The sequence below is a fragment of the Psittacula echo genome (genome assembly GCF_963264785.1).
Source record: "Psittacula echo genome assembly, chromosome: Z".
NCBI lineage: Eukaryota > Metazoa > Chordata > Aves > Psittaciformes > Psittacidae > Psittacula > Psittacula echo.
In genome coordinates this window covers 104,109,711-104,134,729 of record NC_137742.1, presented here as the reverse complement: position 1 = coordinate 104,134,729, position 25,019 = coordinate 104,109,711, and the positions used below count along the sequence as shown (strand labels likewise).

The window sequence follows — 25,019 nt, the reverse complement described above, 5'->3', positions numbered from 1 at the left end:
TCTTGTGTTCCAGTTTATACCCATTACCCCTTGTCTTATCATTGTTTGCCATTGAGAAGAGCCTGGCTCCATCCTCGTGACACTCCCCCTTTATATATTTATATACACTAATAAGGTCCCCCCGCAGTCTCCTCTTCTCCAAACTATAGAGACCCAGCTCCCTCAGCCTTTCCTCATAAGGGAGATGCTCCACTCCCTTAATCATCTTAGTTGCCCTGCGCTGGACTCTCTCCAGCAGGTCCCTGTCCTTCTTGAACTGAGGGGCCCAGAACTGGACACAATATTCCAGATGCGGTCTCACCAGGGCAGAGTAGAGGGGAAGGAGGACCTCTCTCGACCTACTGACCACCCCCCTTCTAATACACCCCAGGATGCCATTGGCCTTCTTGGCCACAAGGGCACAGTGTTGGCTCATGGTCATCCTGCTGTCCACTAGGACCCCCAGGTCCCTCTCCCCTACACTGCTCTCTAACAGGTCGTTCCCCAACCTATATTGGAACCTGGGGTTGTTCCTGCCCAGATGCAGGACTCTACACTTTCCCTTGTTATATTTCATCAAGTTTCTCCCTGCCCAACTCTCCAGCCAGTCCAGGTCTCGCTGGATGGCAGCACAGCCTTCTGGTGTGTCAGCCACTCCTCCCAGCTTAGTGTCATCAGCAAACTTGCTGACAGTACACTCAATTCCCTCATCTAAATCATTGATGAATATATTAAATAATACTGGTCCCAATACTGACCCTTGAGGCACTCCACTAGATACAGGCCTCCAACTGGACTCCGCCCCATAGACTACAACTCTCTGGCTTCTGTCCTTCAGCCAGTTTGCAGTCCATCTCACTACCTGATCATCCAGGCCACACTTCCTCAGTTTAGCTATGAGGATGCTGTGGGAGACTGTGTCAAATGCTTTGCTGAAGTCAAGGTAGACCACGTCCACCGCTCTGCCATCATCCATCCACAATGTTATTTCCTCATAAAAGGCTATGAGGTTGGTCAAGCATGACTTCCCCTTGGTAAAGCCATGTTGACTGCCCCTCATAACCCTCTTATCCTTGATATGCCTTAAGATGGCATCAAGGATAAGGTGTTCCATCACTTTCCCAGGGATGGAGGTGAGGCTGACCGGTCTATAGTTAGCCGGGTCCTCCTTCTTGCCCTTTTTGAAGACTGGAGTGACATTTGCTTTCCTCCAGTCCTCATGCAGTTGTGTTCTTTTTATCTTGAAAAGGAAAAATGAAATGGGGAAAAAAGAAATCAGTAATAGCAGAACTTTCAGTACAAGCCATAACCCTCTTTCAAAGATGGCAAGATATAGTTCTTTTTGATTGAAACCATAACCTTACACCTTCGATCAAAAACACTTGTCAAATAGTGAGGTTTTACAGCAAGGAAAAAGGAGGCTGTCATGCTTTGTGGCATATGTGTTTGGGCTTTTGTTAATGGGACTGCTTTACGTCAGGTTGTGCACTTCGGCAGATCTCGCAAGCTGCCTCTATTTCATGGGATTTCAGGTGCATTAAGGATGCAGGAGTGAGCAGTTTCCCCTTTGTTCACAGCAGCTCCTGGTGACAAAGGAGAAAGGCGCATCATTTGTGCAAGGAACCTGCAGGGGAAGCTACAATTTTAAAACAGAAGACATCTAAGGCTACTCCTGTCATTCAAATGTGAATATTTTAATCTGATCTTGAGTTTAGGGACTGTTTTATCAAGGTAGTATTACCAGAGTGAGTACTTTTTGCCAGGTGTCATCTCTGAATGAAAGAAAGGTGTAGGTACCCTACAGACAGCAATAAACAGCTTCACCATCTCATCCTGTCAACAGCCTGAAACAACTGGAGGGAAGCATTGACTAGGTCTGATGTCCTTTGGTGATAAGCTTCACCCGCAAATCAAACCTCTCTCCCACAGATTGTTCCTTTTGGTAAAACTTCATACAGTTCCCCCCAAAAACCAAGAGCATATTACTGGGGGGACAGACAGGGACATTGCTGGGATGCCCAGGGAAAGGGTAGTGCACATATTCAGGTGCAGACTAAATGCCCGGAGTGAGTTGCATTTCTCAAATGTATTTTTAATTAGGAAAACCTCCGGGGAAAAGTCGGAGTTTTGACTGGTATGTTTAGATGTGCAAAGGGAGGTTAGGGCAGGTGATGGAAATGGACAAGAGTTACAAATAAAGCATGTCTGGCTGCCAGGTTTTTCCATATGGAGTTTTTCTGAGATGTCATCCAGAACAGGCCAGCATCTGGTGTCCTCCCTGGCCACCCTCTCCACATGACACTAACAGCACATAGCTTGACGCTGTGTAAAGAGGAGACTGAGCATCACAGCATCTGTGAATCCTTGTTTCTCTCTGGCACACACACACACACTGCTCCTGAGACATTTGGTGTTTAAATCGGCACGCTCTATAGGAAGTAACAGGGTCTGATAGTTCAAGGATTAACAATCACTGGCAGCCAAGCTGTATAATGTTTCATTCTTGCACCGTGTGAGCTCTCAACTTGATGAACACTCTAAAAAATGTTAATTGAAAACCTTGCAGAGGAGACTATTAGGAGGCAGCCTGTTTCTGACTGATAGCTGGAGCGGAAGTCAGACGCCATTAAAGTGTTTGTCTCCCTTATCACCGAGGCTGCTGAGGCACTGGTGTTTCTCATGCAGCTCTGCTCTCCTTCTCAGGCCCATATTCTATTTTCTCAGGCCCTTATTCTATTTTTTCAGGCCTATATTCTATTATCGTGGCAATGAGATGATGGCGGTGAGAGTCGGGCTTTACAAGGCTCACTACTGGACCTGGAGCAACTCCTGGGAGGAGTATAGCAAGGTAACAGGACAAAGACCTGCACCCTGGTCTCATTGGTTCTCCTGGGGAGAAATAACCCTTTAAGGCACGATTTTAAATTGGGGAATGTCACTGTGCATTTGCAAGCCAGCCTTTTATTCGCAGCCTCTTAATAGCTATTTTGTCTGCTACAAAATCTAAGGAGACTGGTGTCATAGCACCCCTCTATCAAAATCAGAGACAAGCAAAGGAGAATGAGCAAAGCCTGAGTTGTTCAGAGGGGTGGTCCCTTTTATCAGCGCTTAAGGCCCCTTAATATTAAGCAGCTTTCCCTGCTGAATCCTGAGCTTTCGTATGTGCCCTCACAAAGTTTGGAGTCCAGTGCTGAACTGATCATGTATCTCACCATTTCTAGGATAGAAGGCCTAGTGCTCTGAGCTGTTTAAATGGAATAGGAGTGGGTTTGCTGGTTTTCTGTCCTGAAAGGGAAAAGGAAAGCCGTCGTAACCACACAGTGGAAAGAACAGCAGTTGTTGAAAACAGTAGAGTACATGTGTTTAATCTGTTATCAGCAGCTTTGCAAACCCATATCACACTATAAGATGTTTTACAGTTTATTTGCTGAATAGGCATAGCTTATGTAATTTCCTGGCTGATCTTCTCACAATTGGATGCTAAGCACTGTTATTTTTCTTCTTTTGTATCCTTCTTGCCTCAGACTTGGGTACTGAACTCTGGGGCATTCCTTGAATGGCAGGTTCACACATGTGCCTTGCAGATTATACGTTTAGACATGAACTAAATGCATTATGGCACAGCTCTCAGCAATTTTGACAGCCGGCTGGTATTGGGGAGGGATTGTTTGTATGATTTATTTTTTTATGTCTTTATTTTTATTTTTTTTTTTAACTTGTGGTGGGTCCTCAAGGCATCACAGGTGCAGAAGTAAGTGCTGATGACATTTGTGGATATAAAAGTGCATGGCTTTTTTCACTGGGATGTCCTGAGGGTAGAAGGAAACATCAGCTCCAAGGGAGTAATTTATATTCAGGGCTGTAAATATGTGCATTTGTTTTTTTAAGACTGAAATGCTCCAGGAGTCAAAGTTTCTGTTTTACATGGAGTAAGAAGGAAAGTTGGCTCTAGAAATGCATCACACACTCTGTCTCAATGCTAATTTTATGCAGCTAAAGTGAGATAATATATTTGTCTAGGTTAGCATGTGAGTAAACCCCATATATCACATGTGGCATGGCGTGGAGAATTTTCCCTCTGTGGAAGAGACTGGGAGCTTGTGTGTATGCGTGTATAGGTGTTCGGATGGGCTCAGAGGCATGTGTTTCCCATGCATTAGCATGGGAGATAATGTCACACATGGATAACTGCTCTCTATTGGAATACAAGCACGTACACATGCTTACATACCTAGCTGGGAAATAAATAAATGTCTACACTGATTTAAACTTATTTGTACATGTCTGAGTATGTGTGTAACCATGATAATAGAATCAGAATGGGGACCAGTTACTCATTTCAAAGGCTCTCCTACTGTGAGCAATGGCAGTTGTGCAATTAAGGAATATTTATTTCTTTCTAAGTCTTTGTTTAACTGCTGTCTGATAAAAGTCAGCAATTATACTGTACATTAGAGAGATGATTAAAAATTCACTTGCTTCCCTGCAGCTTGTATCACATGTGGTTGATGTGGGTAAAATTGGAGCACATTACTGGACAGACTAGCCATTAACAACATGCAGAGGAAGCTGAGGCTATATTTTGCTCCAACTCTCCTTGTGTCCTCGAGCCATTAATTACGAGCCTTGCAAGTTTAAAAATAGAAATAAATCAGAATGCAGAACAGTTCCACAGTTCTGAGTCCTGTTTTAGGAGTTTTGTAATCTCACAATACAGTTGCCTCTTTCAGTGACTGGTGTTCTCAGCTGTATTGATGTTGGACTACAGTCACCCTGCCAGAATCCAAAAGGCCAATTTGTTTGCTAATTTCATTTGAAAAACATATTTATTTCAATGCATGCATGTCTGTGGCATTAGGAATTCTGATTGTTGGCAGGTTTGCCTTTCAATAACTTTGATTTCCAATCCCAATAGAACTTCAGCTAATGAGGCCTTGTTAATTGTATTATGTTTAGCATGAGTCCTCACCTTATTGTGAATCCAATGTGATGATTTATTAAACTTTCCAATATAAAACTCTCTATGCCTGAAGGCCCAAACTCAGACCTGGAATAAGCAAATGTATCTGGTTGGCATGGCATCCATTTGAAAGAGATCTGAAGTTGGCCTGATGTGTCAAAACAGCTGCCTGCCAATTTTTAAGAGGTTTGTTTTATGGGTAGTTGAGTATCTCACTATTTTGACAGATACATGGCATGTTTTAGCCAAAACTCCTTTCGCTTCCAAAATTCCCTTGTTAATTGGCAGTGTGGGAAATCATTGATAAAGAAATCTAGCTGTGTTTTTAATCCGCACTCTGTGCATTTTTGTTTGACTTTTAGATGAAATTATACCATTAAAGCAGACAGGACCACATTTTCATGCTGATATTGAAAAATGTGAAATTGATGCGTGTCCTGGGTCTGGTTAAGACTACCCGTGTCTTTCAGAATTAGCTAGAAAGAAGGGGTGCAATTTCAGCCTCTAAACTGGAATATTATGTATGTGTTTAAAGGCAGCGTAAGTTAGTTAAGTAATAAAATATGTATACACAAATAAAAATGTACCAGAGAGACACGGCTTACAGAAAGCAAAGCCTAGGAAAGCAGAGCAGGGATATGAATGCTTCTCTCCATATGGCACTTGGAATATCTGGAAATATCCCATGCCAGCAGTAAACAGGTTTAACAGTTGTCTCAGGCTCCCATGACATTAACGTGCCCTTACTGGTCTGCATCCTCTACCTTACTGCCTGGGATTAAAATTCAAAGATGAAATGTGATGTTCTTTTCTTTCTATTGTTTGTTTCTTTTTAACCCTCCAGGCAATTCTTATTCTGGTCTGAATCCCATAATAAAATCTTGTTGCTTGTTGTCTTTCTCAGTGCTGGGGGATACCTTGATGCTGTCTTTTCTGCTGGCTTAACTTGATTATGTGGGTAACTTGCATTCTTGACTGGTTGCTCTCTTGAAAGCAAAAGCGGAAGGCTCACTCAAGAGAAGCCAGTGAGAGTAAGCTCTCTGTGGGACATTTTTCCATGGATTGCATAGGATGCTCATTTGGGTCTGTTTACCTGGCTTCCAACTCCTTTCATATAGCTGGCTCGTGTTTACATATTTGGACATCTCTGACATTCAAGAGGTTATACATGGGACAGAGGTAGATGAAAGGAAGCTGTACTTGAAAAAAATGTGTTTATAACTTTAAATAGGAAAAGATTTTAAAATAGTTTGGTAGAGGGAGAGAAATCTTCCCCCTTGACAAGGGCTGAGTCCCTGTTCCTGTAGGGCTGGTGGATATCAGTCTGTAATCATTTCCACCATCGCTGACCACTTTTCTTCTTGTATCAAAAAGCAGTGATAAAGATAGCCACATGTGTTGTGTGTGGGAGCAGAAGTGAGAACTAAAGATAAACCTGGGAGATCCCTCTCTTGTACACCATAACACGCAGGACTTTTACTGGCAGTCTCCTATAAATTGCTCTTCTCTGGTGCTCTCATCATCTGTCCTTTCAGCCTTTACGTCATGCTTGTTCATTACCAAATTTGAACTGCATTGCCAAGTGCATGACAAATAATGCATGCAAACTTGGTGGTTCTGTAGTTATTTGGCCCACAGGATTGAAGGGAAAGGTACGTTTCATCTTTCTGGTTTGGAAGGAGAGGTCTGAAGGGAGAGAAATGGATGTTCTTTATGGATTTATCTGAGTGCTAGCAAGTCCTTCAGGAATTGCCTAATTTAATGCTGTGTAGCGGAGCCAGGAGTATGAGCTAACAAGAGAAAGGAAATTTCCTTCTCTCTGCCTGCTGCAGAGACTGTCCAGCAGAGAATAGTTCTTGTGCCCTCCAAGAGCAGTGATGCAAGAAGGGAAAAAAATAATTAAGAAAAAAATGTGGAAAAGGCCCTTTGGTTCATTGGAGAGTAGCTGATAACATCAACCTTTCTGCTGTCACTTCAGTATCCTGTTAGTAGTCTTCAGTGGTTTTCCAAGAGAGCTCCTGTGTCTTTAAATGATTGGTGTGGGTGCCTGCCAGAAAACCCTATTGTTTTAATGTAAAATGCCAAAGGGGTTATTCCTGCTGTAGCCTGTCTGATTGCCCCTCTCCTCAACGTGAAGGGATCGATAAAGCCTTTTCTGCAAGGGGGATGTGAAGTCAAGTAGAACCTTACAAATAATGACATTTGATTGTGGTCCTCTGAGCATATGAGCTAGCCATTGATCGCTTCTGCTTGAGAGCTGCTGAAGGCTTGCTGGTCTGCCCATCTTCTGGGGTCTCTTCCAGACAGTTAACACATTAGAAGCAATTTTTGTTCAACAGGGTTGAAGCTTGGCAGTCACATTTTCAGGTGTCTGGTCATTCAGAGCCCCAGTTTGAAAGGCTTTTACTGGGAATCACCAGGAGAGCGAACAGCCACTTACCCATGCTGTGGCAAACAGCAAGCAACGAGGCTCCTGGTTTTAATTAACTGCTGTTCTATTTGCCTTCCAGTATTAATACAGGTTTGCTGCTCTGGGTTTTGTGTGGCGGAATGAGGAGACATGACCAGGAGACAGGCTCCAGATTTGCTGCGCCGCTATCAAAATCTGCAGCCGCCTGTGAAGTTGGAGGGATCTGGGATAGCGCCAGGGTGACGAATTGCCAGAGGGCTTACGTTAACACAAGTGGTGATTCCATCACTTGGCCGAGAGCCCAAACTGGCAACCGGCTGTATTTGTCTCATGTCTATATTGACATAGCATCTGTGGTCCATTTGCTCTGGAAATTAAAGCATAAGCTGTGCAACCAATAGCTGCTAGGTCTTAGGGACGGAAAAACAATCCAGGTTACCTGATTGCTGGGGAGAAGGGCAGAAAGATGTGCTCACTGAAAGGTTTACCTGACGTGCAGGAAACACGGGGGATTGCTGGAATTTCTCCTACAGCAACCAGGTCTGCATAGTGGTGCAAAATCCTGTGGCTGTGGAAGAGTCTGGGTGAGCTATTTCTGATTGCCATCTGATGCTCCTTTATGGGCTCCCTTAGAAGGCACGCAGTTGCTGTAGATAGGATGTTCTGGTTTGGCTTTCATGCTTTTATAATTGAGGAGAAAAGTGCCAAGAATTTTCTTAAACACAGGGAATGACCTTTCTGCTTTGTTTGATGAGTGTTACACGTAAAGATGCAAATTACCTTGGATTGTGTGCAGAGTAAAATATAAGGAACGTGCTTTAACTGGCTATTGATCCCCTGCATATTGTTATTAACAGTCTGACAAATAAATGGCTTAAAGGAAATAACAGCAGATGAAGTAGTAGTTGATTTGGGGTTTGTTATCCTGATGGGGAGGGCAGGCACAGAAATCTCTTTGCTCTTCTCTGACAACATAGCTTCATTTTTGGGTGAAGTTGCCATCTTGTCAGCAGTGCTGGAGAGCTGAAGCCGATCCCTTGTCAGCATAAATGTGGTGGGCTCCTCTGCAGCCCATGGAATGATGTGGCTTTTGCTCCAGCTGAGAATCTGGCACATTTGTATTTACTGTTAAAGCCTACAGTGTTCTTGGGGTCCATGGGGCATGTTGTCAGCTCAGGCTTTTACCAGTGCAAACCTCTGAAAACAGTTTTGTTTAATGAAAAGCAAGAAATGATCCAAAATGGTAACATGATTTAATATTATCATCTAGAACAGAGTCTCCTTCCTCACCAGGCCTGTTGCCCTGCAACCTAGGGGTAGCATTGCTGAGGGGCAGCTCCTTATCTCCCATACAAGACACACAAGGAGTCTTCTTATGTCATTCTGCCCCAGCTCCCAGTACCACACATGACCAAATTTGCACTCTTTCCAAGCAACCAGAGGCATCATCCAGATGTGTCAGAGTGTGGATTGTCTTGTCTTTAATTCTCAAATCTCAAGTAGATTTAATTCATACTGATTTTCCTCCAGAAAAGGAAAGCAATCTAGACTTGAGGGTCCCAGATTTACAGTTTGCTGGGATAGCTGATTTTTCTCTTTCCATCCTGAGAACTGAAAATGCTTTGATTTGCAAAACAGAATGAAATAGAATTGTGATTTATAAGTTAAATATTCTTTTCTATGAAAGAGACAGAGCAGACAACTCTAGCTGTATCTGTATTGTATTACTTAGATGCAGGACAATGCCTTGGTCAGGATATAAGGATATTTGTGATATAAGGATATTTGTGAGGATATAATTTTAGCTCTTATTTTTTGCTCATTTGTTGAGGATCAGGTAGAAAATATCTTCAGCTCTCTCTGTAGGTTGAATATTGGCAGTCACAGAGTACATAAAAATAATAATAGTCGATTTTATTTGTGGAGATAAAGTTGAAAGTAGAAATTTAGAGGGTTCTTTCTGCCACATTTTAAGAGTGTTATTTATCAGTGCTGTAAAATGACACGATTTTATTTTTTCTATTTATTTTTTCCCCCAGTACCTTGGAAGAGGGCATTGGGTGCTTTAGATTAGGAAGACAGATAGCTTTTGGTGAGTAGCATCAGGCAAGTTGTTGCACTTTTCTTTCCTGGGATTCTCTGGGCTGTGTTCAGGAGCCTCAGCTACAAGGATTTCATAGAAAACAAAAGATAAAATGTACGTAGAGCAATGTACAAACAAATACCCAAGAGACTAAAATCTTCTTTCAAACTAAAGCATTTGCAGCCAAAGAGCATTGTACCAATTAGCAGGCTCTTAATTAAATTGCTTGTTTGATTTGCATCCAAATTATAATCTGAATGTTGTGTAGGCTTTGATACCTTTTCATTAACTGTTCCTTTTGAGGGGAAAAAATAATCTATTTTCCACTGTGTGTTTCAGAGGCCTGTGGTGTCACAAGGTGGAAAGGTCAATCATTTTTGTATCCATTTAAAGTCCATTATTGGTAGGCCACTACAACCTATCAAGCAACTCTCTTATTTTTCCAGTCAGTGATTCAGGAATCTATAGCTCTGTGCAGATAAATGGGATTTCATGGGCTTCTAAACTTCTTGCTTTATTGAAAAGCAGAATATTAACTGCTCCACTGACCAGCTGTCCATTAAAAACACGGGATATTTTTAGAAAATTGTTTGCCAATCAAATCCCACCAACATCTGTAGAGAGCCTTTTCAGTTTGTTTGGTTTATAAGCAAATCCTACAGTTGCTTTCCCACCTCCATTGAAACATTCCCATTTACCTTCGCTCCATGTCTCTGTCCCTGTCTCAGGGCATTTTAAGGTATTGTAAGGAGCGCAGCGTGTTAGCTGGAAATGTAAAACTGAGCCTTAACAAGTCCATTTGGTGCAAGTCCTTTCTGGTCTGTGGGGCCCCCTGCTTTATTTGCTGTTCAGTGAAATTAGTGCTTTGCATTTTTTGCTATTCCCAGGGTTTAAATAGGTTCTGTTAGCCCTTAGGATTGCAGGCCAGCTGCAGGGATTAGGGAGCTCCACACCTGGCTAATAACTGGCCAGGCTTTGGGAGATGCAGCCTGGCAAGGGCAGACCCACTTCTCTGGACTTGCTGGGAAATCCCATCTTCAGACCCCATAGACTTGAATGTTAGTGACAGGAACATCTCCAGACTTAATACAGTTCTTTCAGCCCCACACTCATTCCCAGGTTAGTGCCTCTATACCAGCTCAGGTCTTGGATTCAGCTGGGATAGAGTTAGTTGTTGGCTCAAACCATATTAGTTTGCTATGAATCAGATCAACAAATGCACCCATCTCTTTAAAATTTATTAGATTTGCATCCTTATTCAGTGCAACAGATCTGTCAGGAATGGTGTCAGGTGCTGGCAAGCTGAGCTGTCAGGGAGGCCAGCAGGTCCCGTTGCCTCTCAGGGTGATGCTTCTCTGTTTGGCTGGATGCTTCCCCTGAAACTGCTGCTTTCTCTTCAGAACTGCTGAGTGATCCAGCCCTCCCTGTGTATTTTGAAGCCATAGAAACCAAAGAGAGAAGATTCTTTCCAGTACAGAATTTTTATGATTAAATGATTTCACCTCTTTCTCTTCTGCCTTTTCATTTTAACGAGTATTTCATAGAGATTACTTTTTTATAAGGCAAGAATGTAAGGCCTGCTTCAGCTTCTCTGGCAGTGCAATGCCAACCTTCTTTTACTCCATCAGATCAGAATCCATTTTGCAAACTGGAGTGGATTCTTGGTTTAAAATAATTCTGGATTTTGTGGGTATATTGGAACAAGGTGCTGAAGAAAGTGGCAGCAGCTGCAATTTTGCTCCCTCCTTTGCTTCACCCTTGATGACTTCTCTCTTCTTCACTGCAGGGCATTGACTTCTGTCCCGGGCAGAATGTCTCTGGAGTGACAACACATACACAGGAGGAGCACACTACCCTGCCACTGCTTTTCCACCTGGGAAGGGACCCTGGTGAGAAGTATCCCTTAAGGTGAGACAGTTAACAAAGATGTTAAAACTCAGCGCTATCAGCATCCACTTTATATAATTCATTTGCCTTTGTAGCTGTTCCTTGTAATCTGCTTGAAAACTGTCCCACAAAGTCATTACAGGAAAAAGAAAGGAACAAACACTGGTTTTCAAGTGGTTAGGTTAGATGGGTGTGCAGTGTGCATGTGTCCGGGGCTTGACTCGTCAAGCTGGTCATTCTTGTTCTGTGTCCTGCAACCCCTGACAAGGCAAAATGAGTATTTTTGGACAGGACAGAGTGCAGGGCAGCTGTGGAATAAAGCAGTGGTGCTGGTGAGTGTGTGCATTGGAGATGTGATTCTGTCTGTGTTTTGGGACTAGGAAACAAACAACTAGTGATCTTTATGTACTCTGCAGTGGTTTTTCCCTCTGCATTAGAATCTGTGGAAGGCAAACGTGGTAACTTTCTGATTTCCTAGCCCCTGCTAAAGGAGCTTATCTAGAGGGTCTGTATCAGGAGGACATTCTGTTCAGTCCTGTTCCATCCTTGGACTTTCCTGGCTGCTTGAATCTATTTTCCATAAGCCAACTATTGTGATATTTATCTCCAGCACACACCTGAGAGATTTCTGTAAGGGTTTATGTAGTCATAAGCCAGCACAGCCCACCTATAAGCCTCTCACCTCCAAAAAAGCTCCAAGGTGTCCCCACCTCTCTTCTTCCTTCTACTGAGTTTTACCCTGTGGGAAAACCTGCAGACAGGGACATGCAGCCTCATCCCTCACCAATGGCTCCAACTTGGAGAATGTGGAAATAAATAAAAGGAAAACTAGTGCTACTGTGACTGCCTGCACAGAAATGGTTTTGTGCAGCAGCTTCACAAGAGAGATGTTTTTCTGAGCTGACAGGACTTCAATTACTCAACTGTTTTAAATAATTGAGTGGATACACTCACTGCACTCCTTTGAAATGAACTGAGCCTGTGCTGTCCACTAAGTGTTTTCACAAGAGAGAGGAGGGGAGGAAAAGCGTTTCCCCTTCTCTCTCGCTTAACAGACAAGCACTCTAGAGGTGCATTAGTCAGTGTATAAAGCTCTTCAGAAGCCCCCCCCGTGTTAGCTCTCGCTTTCTGTTGAGTTTCATCACTAATGAATAAAGCAAAGCTGCAGCTCTTGCATTTTAAACTCAACTCAGTGAAACTACGCTTCTGGGTTGGGATTCCAGATGAGACTGTCCCCTGTTTAGTTTACCAACTATTTTATTTTAGGAGGCTGAGTTAATAGAAATGACCTCTTTTTTCCCAAAACCAAACAAATGTGTAGTATTAAGTGAACTGTGTTTGTGTTTCCTCTGAATTTGAGAGAGAGGATCTGTTCCCTAAGAGGTCTGTAGGACACCTGCTTCCCTGCTATTTAAATGTTCCTTACCACCACCGTGGACTGAGCATTGAAATAAATTCCAGTGTTACATCTGCAATCGTTTCTCATACGGTTCCATTGATTTTTGGACATTCACAAGCTGTTGCTTTGATTGAATTTTATGGCACAATTATGGCACAATTATGGAAAGCTGGGATGTTGTTTAATATGCAGACCTTAATAGAAAAGCCTCTTCTTAGTAAATGAATCTTCCTTTCTGCAGCACATTCTGTTGCTATTGTCTCCTTTCTGGTCACAGTGGAAAACTCATGGGAAGTGGGTCTCCTATATCGAATGTGGTAATTAAATTATCCTCATTTGTGGAGCTGTTACTGTTGTGTATTTTTATTTAGCTTAATTATCCCCCTTGGCAGACAGCCTGTTGGGAGTCCCAACACTAATGTGGCTCAGAAGGGAATCCAGCACATTCTCCTCCAAGAGTGCATCTGTCTGTCCATACATGCTGGGTGTGTGTGTTCACAGTCCGTGTTGGCCACGCTCTCCTCTTCACCCTCCTGCAGCCTGGAGGAACAGGGTGTATTGTAGCTCTTTCACCAGCTTGGCTCCTCTGATGCGTCGTTATGTTGCTAAAGCATTTAGAAAAGAATGTGTTGTACTTCTGATTTGTTGGTACCTTTCCCTCTTCTTTTATGTAATTTACTTTGTTAAATCTGTACTGGATTTTATTAGTATTGCTGCTGCTGTGAAGGAACAGCATTGCACACCAATGCCCTGTCCTCTCTGCCTGCTTTTGCTCATTTTTTATTTAATTTATTCCTTATTTTAGTGCAACTTTTTCTTCTCCCTAAAATTATTTAAATAATCTGTCATATCTCTTGATTTCAATTAGTTTGGATTGGGGTCACATACAAAACCACCAGTAAGAGGTTTCATTGTGATGCCAGGCATCACACATACCTCCAGAGGGATGTAATGCTTATTTGGGCTCTTTCTAGGATCCCAAGGGATCTCAGAGCCAGGGCGTCCTAGAAATCAATCTGCTCAGTCACCTGAGCAGCATTTGACTTGCAGGGTGCTTAAACTCAGTCAGTCTCATCTGAAATGCCATTGGGTCATGACTTTGCACACAAGTACCATGTGATACTGAGAGACTTCTTTGAGGCTTTGATTTCAGTTCAACTCCTCACATGGGGATTAGCATTTCCAGTCTTCACTGGGGAACTGTCTGCTAAAGGGATCACTGAAGATGCAAGTCCTTCAAGACATAGAGACAGCACGTAAAGTTTTCACTTCCCTGGGTGTCACAGTGAAGCAGGGCAAGTCCTTCCTATTCCTGACACAGTTCACTGGATTTCCTGGAGCCTGCCTGGAAACTATATCAGCTAAAGCTTACCTCCCACAGGAGTACTTTTCATGCAGTGGAAAAACTGGTCAGGCAATTATAGGCAGGTCCTGTCATCATGCTGAGGGCACGTCTGGCAGTTCTGAGCCATATGGCACCCTGCACTTCTGTTCCCCTTCATGTAAGGCTGTGCATGCATCCCTACGCATGTCTGACTCCAGGAACAGACCCTCCCAACAGGGTTGTGACTATTTCTTCCTGCTATTGCCCCTCTGGTTTTGGCTAGATGCTTTGGGCACCCCAGCTTCTGCCAAGGGACATGGTTGTGTTTACCTCTCCACCTTAGAAGATAATTACTGGTGTTTCTCAATCTGGACTGGAACTTCACCCAAGCAATCCAACAGCCCCATAGACTCTGCATTTTGTTAGCTGGGATTCACAGCAGTACCAAATGCGTGTTATGAGTCCTCACGCTGCCTGAGCTTGCCCAGGTGATGGCATATTTCATAAAATCATAGAATCATATTTACATCATCACATCAACAGACTGAATGGAGCAAGATCCCTGTTCTGTAGTTGGCCTTCAGGATGCTCATGCTGATCACTAGCATCAGATTCAGTCACTACCCAGTTCTTATCCCCCTTTCTCCTGGCAAGAGGGGGCCTATTCTGGAAACTGCAGGATTCTGGGGTACTACTGTTGAGAGAAGCTTGGCACCATAGGATGAGTTTGACATTTATATGGCTGCAGGATGAGGTAGACATGAACATGCCTGTAGGTACTGATGAGGCAACACTGGCATCTGAATTGGTTCTTTTACTAACACCTGCAATACCAGGGCATTTATGGGCAATATATTTTGAAGAAGTGAGGTTACTGGTGGATAATCTTTCTTTTGGTTGCCAAAAATGGCAATGTAACTGCACTTATATAAGTAAGACTTACCTTATTATCTGGTCCTTGTGTAGTGAGAAGTGAACTGTTTGTGTCTTTTTGTCAGCCAGGAGATTGACTAGATCTGTGTAGGCTGTGGGACAGAAGATTTCTTTTTCTTTATAGTTCTCAACTTTAAAGTATAAATAAGACTGTGTGTTAGGCAGCACACAAAGCAGAAGCACTTCCCTAAGTCTAAGCAGTATTTTGTTTCTGCCTTAGGTGCAATTATGAGGGGGTTTGTGCTTTGTATACTGAGTTTACTAAATTTTGAGTGTCAAAATACCTGTGTTTTACTTAGGGCAATGGATTTTACTTTTATGGAAAGAAAATGGAAGCGATAAGGCTTGGCTGGTGAACATAATGATTTTAGAACACATTAATTAACAAGTGCCTATTTTGAGCAGATGGAAAATCCAGGAAATCATCAGAGAGGTAATTGCACTAGTTATGGAGCCAGAAAAGAAGGGAAGAAGCTCCTGAAGGGAAGCTAAAGGGGAACGGATCTGATAGAAAAGTTGCCAGTCTCACCTAACAGATCAGGGCAGAAACCTCACTGTGGGCAAAGGAGAAAAGGTGCAAAAGTGGGAAAAAACTGTGTATAACAAAGAGCCAGAATCTTGCCCGGCAGATGCTGACTCCTCATCTTCTTGAAAAGAAGGAAATGGTACCAGCTGCATTGCTGGGGTGAATTAGCTGCTGCCTCAGGAAAGGTAGCATTGAGGAACACTGAAACTGTGGAGAGCTATGGATCGGGAGCCTCAGCACCCTGCATTGTGGCATGTCGTCTGATCAACCTGTAACTCATGCTTAATTGTGACAGACCAGCAGCTTGCAGGTATTTTGGTGAGTAACTGTCTAGACTAGAGTGATGCTGTGTAAAAAGGAAGTAAAAAGCCAAATGAATCAGTTTCAGAAATGTAAAATGCAGTTGGTAGTGGACATAATCTTCCTCAGAGACAGTGCAGGCAGTGCTTACAGCCTCAAGAAAGTAGTCTGAAGAACATACTGCTTGAATTATGACTCAGAAATACCATGGAAGCAACTAACAGGAAGATCAGATGGATAGCTGTTTTCTGTCTGCTGTTCACACAAAGACGGAGGCTTTACGTCCTCACTCTGCTTTTATCCCCTCTGCTCCCCTCAATGCTGTGGTGGTTCGCAATGAAATCCAGCAGAAAGGCAGGATTCTGGAAGCTGGGGAGTTACACCTTCTGTGTCAATACTGAGTACGCGATCAGCATGATCACATGTCCTTGCTGAAAGGAAGGCTGTGGGCACCATTAGAGAATCCAGCTAGATGAGAGGCATCATCAGCACTCCCACTATTTGTGTGGCTCCCATGCCCCACACATCTCCAGGGGTATCGCATGGCTGCTGGACCAGAGAGGTGAATGAAGGTATGGGCTACCCTTCAGTTTGCTCTTTGATTCCTTCTTTGTTTTACTTTGGCCCTGAGTCTCTCTGGCAATTGCGAGTTTCAGCAGCAGAGCCCCAACCTGTTGCCTGCCTCATGTATTGTGCAGCTTTAAATTGCGGATGAACTTGATAATGGAAGAGAGGAACTGAGGAGATTGAATAATACAAGATCAAGACTTGGATACTACAGTGCTGAGCAGCCTCAAAGCACTGATAACAGATAAAATCAAATTACCCAAATCTGGGTGTATTTCACGATTAAAAATAATGGGTTTAATTAAGATAATTCCCGTGGAAAAGGAAGTTAAATATACAAATCATTACCCCAAGTTTTCTGCTCTTCCCACAACTTCATGTGCATTTGCTAGAACATGCTATAAATCCGGAAGCTGCTGTGGAGAGCCTGCTGTCAGGTTTCTGTGATGTGCACTATATAATACCTATTTTATAACATTCCTCTTGATAATAACACGGTCCTGTTGCTCCCAGGATACACATACTGCACTGTGCCCAAACCTGAATCACCAGGACAAAGTATAAAGGATCAAGATCTACATGTAAACAACGCTGAAAAGGCTCTTTAATTTTCTCCGGTTCTGATCTATTTGCGAACATATTTATGATGGTGGAGAATTGCCCTCTCCCTCTCCTTACAGCTCAGGGTGCCAGCAGACCTGAAGGTGAAAGACTTGAGGACTGCATGATTAAACCAGCGTGTGAGACAAACCCTCCTCCTTCTGAACCTGCATTTCGGTGGAGGGCACGGTGGGGTTAACAGCAGAGCAGGTTTCACTGGAGTTGTTTGGTGAGGGAGGAGATGAGAGCAGATTGCCAAGGCACAATTACACTAAATGAGGGAAGCACAGGCCACACCTGTGCCTGGGACCCTGCTCTCACAATCCAGCCCTGATTGGATCTCCAGAGACTTCCCAGAGGTAAAGTGTCAATTAGTGTAATGACCCTGGACTTTGTCCACTCTCTTCCCTCATTCTGAGCGTGGAATAATTTCATGTACACTGGGGGATCTCTTTTAGCAAACTCCTCACAACGCCACCTGCTCACCCTCTCATTCTTCCAGTGCTATTCCCAGCTCTCCTTCTGCAGGATTGTTGAGCTAGAATACAAAATGCAGCATGCTCCGGAGGCAGCGAGGTCTGGATCTTCATGCAGACAATGCCCAAACACCTGTATAGATAATACCATCTTCTTTTGAAATAGAGAATTTAGCAGACCCTGCACTTGCAGCCCAATTCTGCATACACGCATTCAGGGAAATGATGGACCTGACTTGGTGAGGCCACATCTAGAATATTGTGTCCAGTTCTGGGCCCCTCAGTTCAAGAAGGACAGGGAATTGCTTGAAAGAGTCCAGTGCAGAGCCACTAAGATGATGAAGGGAGTGGAGCATCTCCCTTACGAGGAGAGGCTGAGAGAGCTGGGTCTCTTTAGCTTGGAGAAGAGGAGACTGAGGGGTGACCTCATCAATGGTTACAAATATGTAAAGGGTGAGTGTCAGGATGATGGAGCTAGGCTTTTCTCAGTGATGTCCAGTGATAGGACAAGGGGCAATGGTTGTAAATTGGAGCATAAGAGGTTCCATGTGAACATCAGGAAAAACTTCTTTACTGTGAGAGTGACAGAGCACTGGAACAGGTTGCCCAGGGGGGTTGTGGAGTCTCCTACGTTGGACATATTCAAGGGCCGCCTGAACAAGTTCCTGTGTGGTGTACTCTAGGTTACCCTGCTCTTGCAGGGGGGTTGGACTAGATGAGCTTTTGAGGTCCCTTCCAACCCTTGGGATTCTGTGATTCTGTCACTCCATGTAAGAGTAAGAGAGGTTCCCAGCTCTGTTAACAACTCAGGCTGATGACCATGAAGTAATTATCCCCATTTTATAGGCAAAGGCACTTTTCTCTTGCAGATTTTGTCTCAAAATGCATTTCCTGCATAGGAGCAGAGACAGTTTTAATCCCCCTGTACAAAGTCAGTAAATACTTTACAAATCACTGCATGGATATTGGATGTTGGTGCATGTTGTGGAGCTGAATAGATCTGTCTGAGCAAAACCTGAGCTCATCAGAGCACGGAATGGAGATCTCGATGGGGCCAAGATGGGAAGACCAACCCAACTGGCATGGCTTTGTCTCAGTGGGTGACTCCAGTTTCTGTGAATACCAGCTCCAAGGCTGGTACCATCCTATGAGCATCACAGTCCCCTGCTGTGCATGGAGCCTTGATACAGATCTGTATGAGGAAAATAGTTCGTGTGTTCCATTGAGGCATCTGAAGACAATCTGTGATGATCTTCCAGTATTGAATGACACCTTATAGCACTCGGGGTCCATCACTGTCATGTACTTCAACACAAGGAAGACGGCTGCAATCGGATATGTTTTAAGCTAGCGTCAACAGGTTTAGCCAGCTTAAGAGCATCTTAAGCCCTGCTGAGACAAGGTTTATAGGTTAGCGGTCTGACTTGGAGCATAATCTATACATGTTCTCTAGCTTTAGCCAGCTTTGTACTTACGTGGGAAGTGCAAGTCCTTTACATGAGCCAAGCCATTTCTATCATGCTTTTGGGGAAGTCATTCAGCCTGTGCTAAATGCTGAAATAATCTAAAAGTGTGGAAACTGCAGGGAAGAGCAGTTCAAAAGCACCGGGAGCTGAGGTTAGGCCAAGATTTCCTGTCACTGCTGAGCTAGCTGAAAAAGCCTGGAGTGTCCTGAACATGGGAATTAAAGCAAGATGATGATTCAAATGACTCGAGCCTTTCTTGTTATACTGCGGCATTCATGTGTCTTAGGTTACTAATGAGCAACAATTCTGTGGATAAATGCAGGAGTTTGGATTATAGCAAAAAGACTTTTTTTCATTGCAACAGGACTGGCATATTTGGAGCAAAAAGCAGCAGTCATGACAACATATTGTTTATCTGTCATCCAGAGCACAGCTGTGTTTTCCACTGGTCTGTCCAGATTACAGCTAATTTGGAATCCAATATATGAAAAGCCGTTCCAATGGATGAAATTGGGCTATCTCTTTAGCACTTAAATATTTGCAAAGATGCTGTGGAGCTTAATTAGTTAGCAGAAACATTTTATCTTATGGGTCCACTTCCAAAAGAAGATCTTAAATGCTGGAGAGATGACACAAGTATGTGACAGAAATAAACACGTTGGATAGTTACAAGAGCAGCAGGAGGAGGCATTAAATTATTTGATATCTAGAGTATCAGCTAGACTCTAACAATCGGTTAAAATATGTATTAATTCATATTAATCCTTCATATGAGGATCTTAATAAAGTGTGATTAGCTCGGGTGTGGAAGAGCTTTCAAATCCTGGCACAATAGCTGTATTAGAAATCTAAAACACTGAAATACATGTGTCTCCCTAAACTGCATTGCATCTCTGCTTCCATCACCAGCTTTACAGGGTTTCTGTTTCCCCTGTTTCATCCAGTCTCCAGCTCAAATGTCCAACATGCTGTGCACATCCCTGGCACTTGCCTGTGGTTTTAGGCAGTGTGCTTGTCTGCAGCCTTTCCTCTCCTTTTGCAGACTCTCCTGTGTTTGCCATCCTCTGCATGTCAACACAGGTTAGCTTTAAACCCTTCCTGCCTCTTGTAGAAACCTGTTTCCTTTCTTTTCTCTCAAGCAGGCTGGCAATGCTGTGCTTTGAAACGCAACCATAGGGCTTCCAGATAAAATCTCACCAAGCTGGAAGGCCACTGTGCTACCGGATGCAATCCTGGCTGAGCCAAGTGATTGCTGCCTTGAGTGTCCTCATCAGGGAGGGAGTCAGAGATGGTTTTTCGCAGCTCCATTTGTCTGTCTACTGCTTTCAGTGGTCTTTGGGGCAGTGCAGGAGTAATCAATCACTACTGTGAGAACTAAGGTGGGAGAGGAGCAAGGAAATTCAGGAGCCTCACAAGAACAGTCTGAATTTCAGGGTGGTCCATACAGATGACACAGCCGGTCCCTGCGATAGTCTCCCCACCAGGATACAGCTAGCTGGGTGTGAGAGCCACAGATTAGTTTGCTCAAGCTTGTCATTTCAAATTCCCTTCCTGTTCTCTATCAGCAAAGCTCAGGCCCATCCCCACAATCAGCTTCTCTCTGGATGGCTGCCGAGATGTGATATTTATAGGGTTTACTGGAAACTGTTGGCACATTACTGGGCTTCAAAATGTGATTGTTTTTCAAAGAAGGAAATTAGCTGGAGTGTGGGGCTGGTGGCCAGCTTGGACTGTAAGCAAAGGGAGCCCGAGGTCAGGACCAAGCTGCATTGTTTCTTTTATCTTCAGAAGCAATTTGCTGCTCTCTGTTTTTTGAGTGACCCTTAACGTGATGGACGAAATGAGATCATTGGGTAGTAATCCTCCATTTTAGAGATACTCAAAGTATTAGTAAAGTACACCCTGAAACACTTAAACAAGTACCTGTTAGAGTAATTGGATGGATAAAAATCTCATAATTTATAACCCTGTATGAGAGCTTGGAGCATGACAGATGGGTCCCATTTGTAATAATAAAGCTGTAATAGAAGAATGTAGATGGGGCAGAACCCTGGGAGGTTGCGAAATGGAGGAGGTATTCTTGTCTTGGACAAGTCACTTCTATTCTTCTTCTCCATCTTCCTGTTTGCATAATACTAGTTCATCTCACTCGGTGATGGTGAAGTTTTACTAGCCGAGGACTGTATTTTAAACCCTTAGCTTGAGAACACTTGAAAACCAAAGTATTGGCATTACCTTGGTTTCCCTACAATAAATGCCTCTGTGTGATGCACATTAGGGAAAAGCACTTGAAAGAGTGGACAATGAATGTGCAGAGAGCCTCTGCAGGGTTGTTTGTGTACTAATGTGTTTGGCAAGGTTTGTTCTGTGTTCTAGGAAGCCTTCCATGACAATCATTTAAGGCACAGCTGGAGGACAAGTTTAACCATGCCAAGTGCAAGGTCCTACACCTGGGTCAGAGCAATCCCAGGCACAGCTACAGGTTGGGCAGAGAAGAGATTCAGAGCAGCCCTGCGGAGAAGGACTTGGGGGTGTTGGTCGATGAGAAACTGAACATGAGCCGGCTGCAGTGTGCGCTCACAGCCCAGAAAGCAACCGTATCCTGGGCTGCATCAAGAGGAGCATGACCAGCAGGTCAAAGGAGGTGATCCTGCCCCTCTACTCTGCTCTCGGGAGACCTCACTTGGAGCATTGTGTGCAGTTCTGGTGTCCTCAACATAAAAAGGACATGGAACTGTTGGAACAAGTCCAGAGGAGGCCACGAGGATGATCAGGGGCTGGAGCACCTCCTGTATGGAGACAGGCTGAGAAAGTTGGGGCTGTTCAGCCTGGAGAAGAGAAAGCTGCGTGGAGACCTCAGAACAGCCTTCCAGTATCTGAAGGGAGGCTATAAGGATGCTGGGGATGGACTATTCATCAGGGACTGTAGTGATAGGACAAGGGGTAATGGGTTCAAACTGAAACAGGGGAAGTTTAGATTGGATCTAAGGAAGAAATTCTTTACTGAGAGGGTGGTGAGGCACTGGAATGGGTTGCCCAGGGAAGTTGTGAATGCTCCATCCTTGGCGGTGTTCAAGGCCAGGTTGGATGAGGCCTTGTGTGACATGGTTTAGTGTGGGGTGTCCCTGCCCATGGCAGGGAAGTTGGAACTAGACAATCTTAAGGTCCTTTCAAATCCTAACTATTCTATGATTCTATGACAAGCACCTTTCTTTGTACATACCACATTTGCCAACAAGATCTCCCTTGGGATTCAACATTAGCTTGCAATGTATTTGTCCACCTAGGAAGCAACGCATTTGGGGCCACCAGTTTTGAAAGCTGAAGATCCACGTGGAGGTGACCCAGCAGGACCCATGTGCTTCTTTGAGGAGGGCAAGCCATGTGCCATCCTTGCTGCCCTGAGCAGAGCACCCCAGACCAAAGCCTCCAGGCCTGGCCAGGCTGGACTCTCTCAGCCCAGATGTTTCAATTCCTCTATGGACCTGTGGGCAGTTAGTGTCAACTGCATGTTTATGTACTCTTCCTTCTCACTACAGCCCAGGAAAAGTCTCCTGACCCAGCTCCGTGATGTGGACATTGTAATGACGCCGTGTATGAAGCCCAACTAATAACATCTGTGTTTTTTTCACATTCTAGTTTTGCCAGCAATGAATACCAAAGGGCGATGGAGCAAATATCTGTCATTGTCCAGCAGCACAAAGTGACCATGGTGCCAGGGGAGCCACAGCTTAACGTGTGTGACAAAGCCGTCATGGTGAGCATTCAAGCATAAATATGTTTGAGAATCCTTAGCTTAAAATAGATTTTGTAAAGGTTTTATAAAGCATCACCTAAAGCTAGGGAAGGATGGAGGACAGATGCACACACTTGAAGGGCTGCCTGGCTGTTCCATGAAGGAGAGGTTTGTTTGTTACCCGTGCAGCTCAGTGGCACAGGAAGGCTCGTTCAAAGAGAGTGGGGTTAGGTCTGGAAAGTCTATCAGCATGCTGTGATAAACTCTGTGGCTTCCTTCCATAGAGATATCTACGGCAGCATCTACAGCTGTAGGTCCTTCTCCTTTCTAATACCCTTCTGCAAATCTAAAAATCTTCTGTGTTTTTTTGAGTGGTGGGAATGGGACAGTGGCTCTTTTCCAGTCATGTGTGTGAGTACCTTTGGTCTTGCTCGGTCTCTTCCAATTCCACCCATGCCTGACTTTTCCAAAGTGTTTCTGGCTTGAAAGATGACAAGGCATTTTCAATTCTGTTTTCTGTTTCAAATTGCATGTTGGAAGGCTACAGTTTGGCTTTAGTATCAAATGCTGCTTGGTTTGCTGAGAACCTGGGAAAGAAACTGGACAGTTTGTAGGAGGTCAAGTTGTCAGATGACAAGAGTCTGTGTAGTCTAAGGGGATGTGCTTGTAGACTGACACAAAATAGTAGCAGGCATATCTTTCTGATGCTGAAATAACCTACTGAAGTTGGTACCTGCTGCTGTGGTCTATCTCCAAGCAGCCAGAACAGTGAAAACGTGGAGCTCTGTCTCTGCAGTCAGAAGACAACGATCTTTTTTAGTTTTATCACATCTTTTTATTTCTGGATGTTAAGTAGGAAAAAGATTTCAAGGACCATTGTTTCTGTGTTGTTTTCTTTCATTATTCAACTTTTCCCTTCATAAGCACTGTTCTGTGATCCTCTGGGACCTTCTGGGTTCAGGCACTCTCCCCAGTGCCTGGCTGCTGCCAGAGACCTTCACTGGAAAGGCATTTCTTCTGTGTTAAGTCCAATTCCAAAACTGGTTCATAAATTGTAGGCTGTTCTGTGGCTACCCTGGTGCAGTGTGTTTAGGTGCTGGGGACACATCTGGTACCCCTGTCTGCCAACAGTGTCTTTGGGTTGCATAATGGAAAATTTGCTGAAATGGAACTGTCCTGCAGTTCATTGCGTACCCCAGCCCTCTCTTAGGCTCTTTCTAGGGTCAATCTTCTCCATGTTCTATCTCTGTCTTGTTCAGTAGAAGTTCTGCAGATCATGGGCTGCCACTTCTGCTTTCACTGTGGCCATGTCCAGCCATGCTTACCTAGTCTATAAGCAGAGGCAGCTAATGACTGCTCCAGTGCCTGGCCAAGCTCAAAGTAGATCATTTGGCCCTCCCTGATGGGCTGGAGGGTATTCTGATCCCAGGAGAAATCCCAGCAGGAAACATGATGAGTTTTCTATTCTATGTAAAATCTTAACAGACTAATTGTACATCTCTATCAGCACTACAGCAAGGTCTTTCTCCTCACCAGCTGCCCCTTCTTCCCTGTCCTCTTCATCACAAAACTAAGATAAACAGGCACCAAACTATTGGCTTTTGAGACCAGGAATTAAGATATCTAAAATTTTTTTTGGAGTGATAGTACTGATGAGGTTGATTGGGCCCTAAATCTGTCTTTGGACGATGCTGGAAGATAAATATCACCTCCTAGTACTATGCCTGACAGAAAGTAGGTTTAGATTAGATATTAGGAAAAAAATCTTCAATGTGAGGGTGCTGAGGCGCTGGCCCAGGGTGCCCAGAGAAGCTGTGGCTGCCCCATCCCTGGCAGTGTTCAAGGCCAGGTTGGACACAGGGGCTTGGAGCAAGCTGCTCCAGTGGAAGGGGTCCCTGCCTGTGGCAGGGGTTGGAGCTGGAGGAGCTTTAAGGTCCCTTCAGCCCAAACCAGTCTGGGATTCTAGGATGTTCTAAATTGTCACTTATTTATTTCATATTTAATATCCTTTCTGGGACAGCGGAGAAAAATCGTCTTTATTTATACATAAGCAAAGCAGATGCGTCGTTTTGTAGCTGCTGCAGTCTTGGGATTGATGTTAAGTGCAGCAGCATAAGCCCTCCTGAGCAAGGGAAGTGTTTGCTGGCCCATCTGTGGCATAGCCCACCAACAGTGTAGACAAAGCTCCCGCAGAGCCAGTTCTGCTGCCATTTCCTTCTGTGGAAATGTAGGAGAAATTGCTTCATGCAGTGGAGCTGGCTTGACTGTGTGTTTGACTTGCAGCACACATGGTGTCCTCAGGACTTAACAGCACAGATCCAGGAAAGCCAACTTGGGCTGCGAAACTGAAGCAGATACCAATTTGTTTGGTGT

At 44.1% G+C, this 25,019-nt stretch overlaps 1 protein-coding gene across 1 annotated transcript in view; it reads left to right on the top strand.

Moving 5' to 3' along the window:
• GALNS (galactosamine (N-acetyl)-6-sulfatase) overlaps positions 1 to 25,019 on the top strand; it is a gene marked incomplete at its 5' end in the record, with an annotated part of 48,529 nt that overhangs the window by 20,961 nt on the left and 2,549 nt on the right. The window contains 3 exons of the mRNA XM_080637222.1: positions 2,725 to 2,827; positions 11,219 to 11,340; positions 22,550 to 22,667. Coding sequence (XP_080493348.1) covers positions 2,725 to 2,827; positions 11,219 to 11,340; positions 22,550 to 22,667 — 343 coding nt within the window. The remainder of the gene's footprint in view (positions 1 to 2,724; positions 2,828 to 11,218; positions 11,341 to 22,549; positions 22,668 to 25,019) is intronic.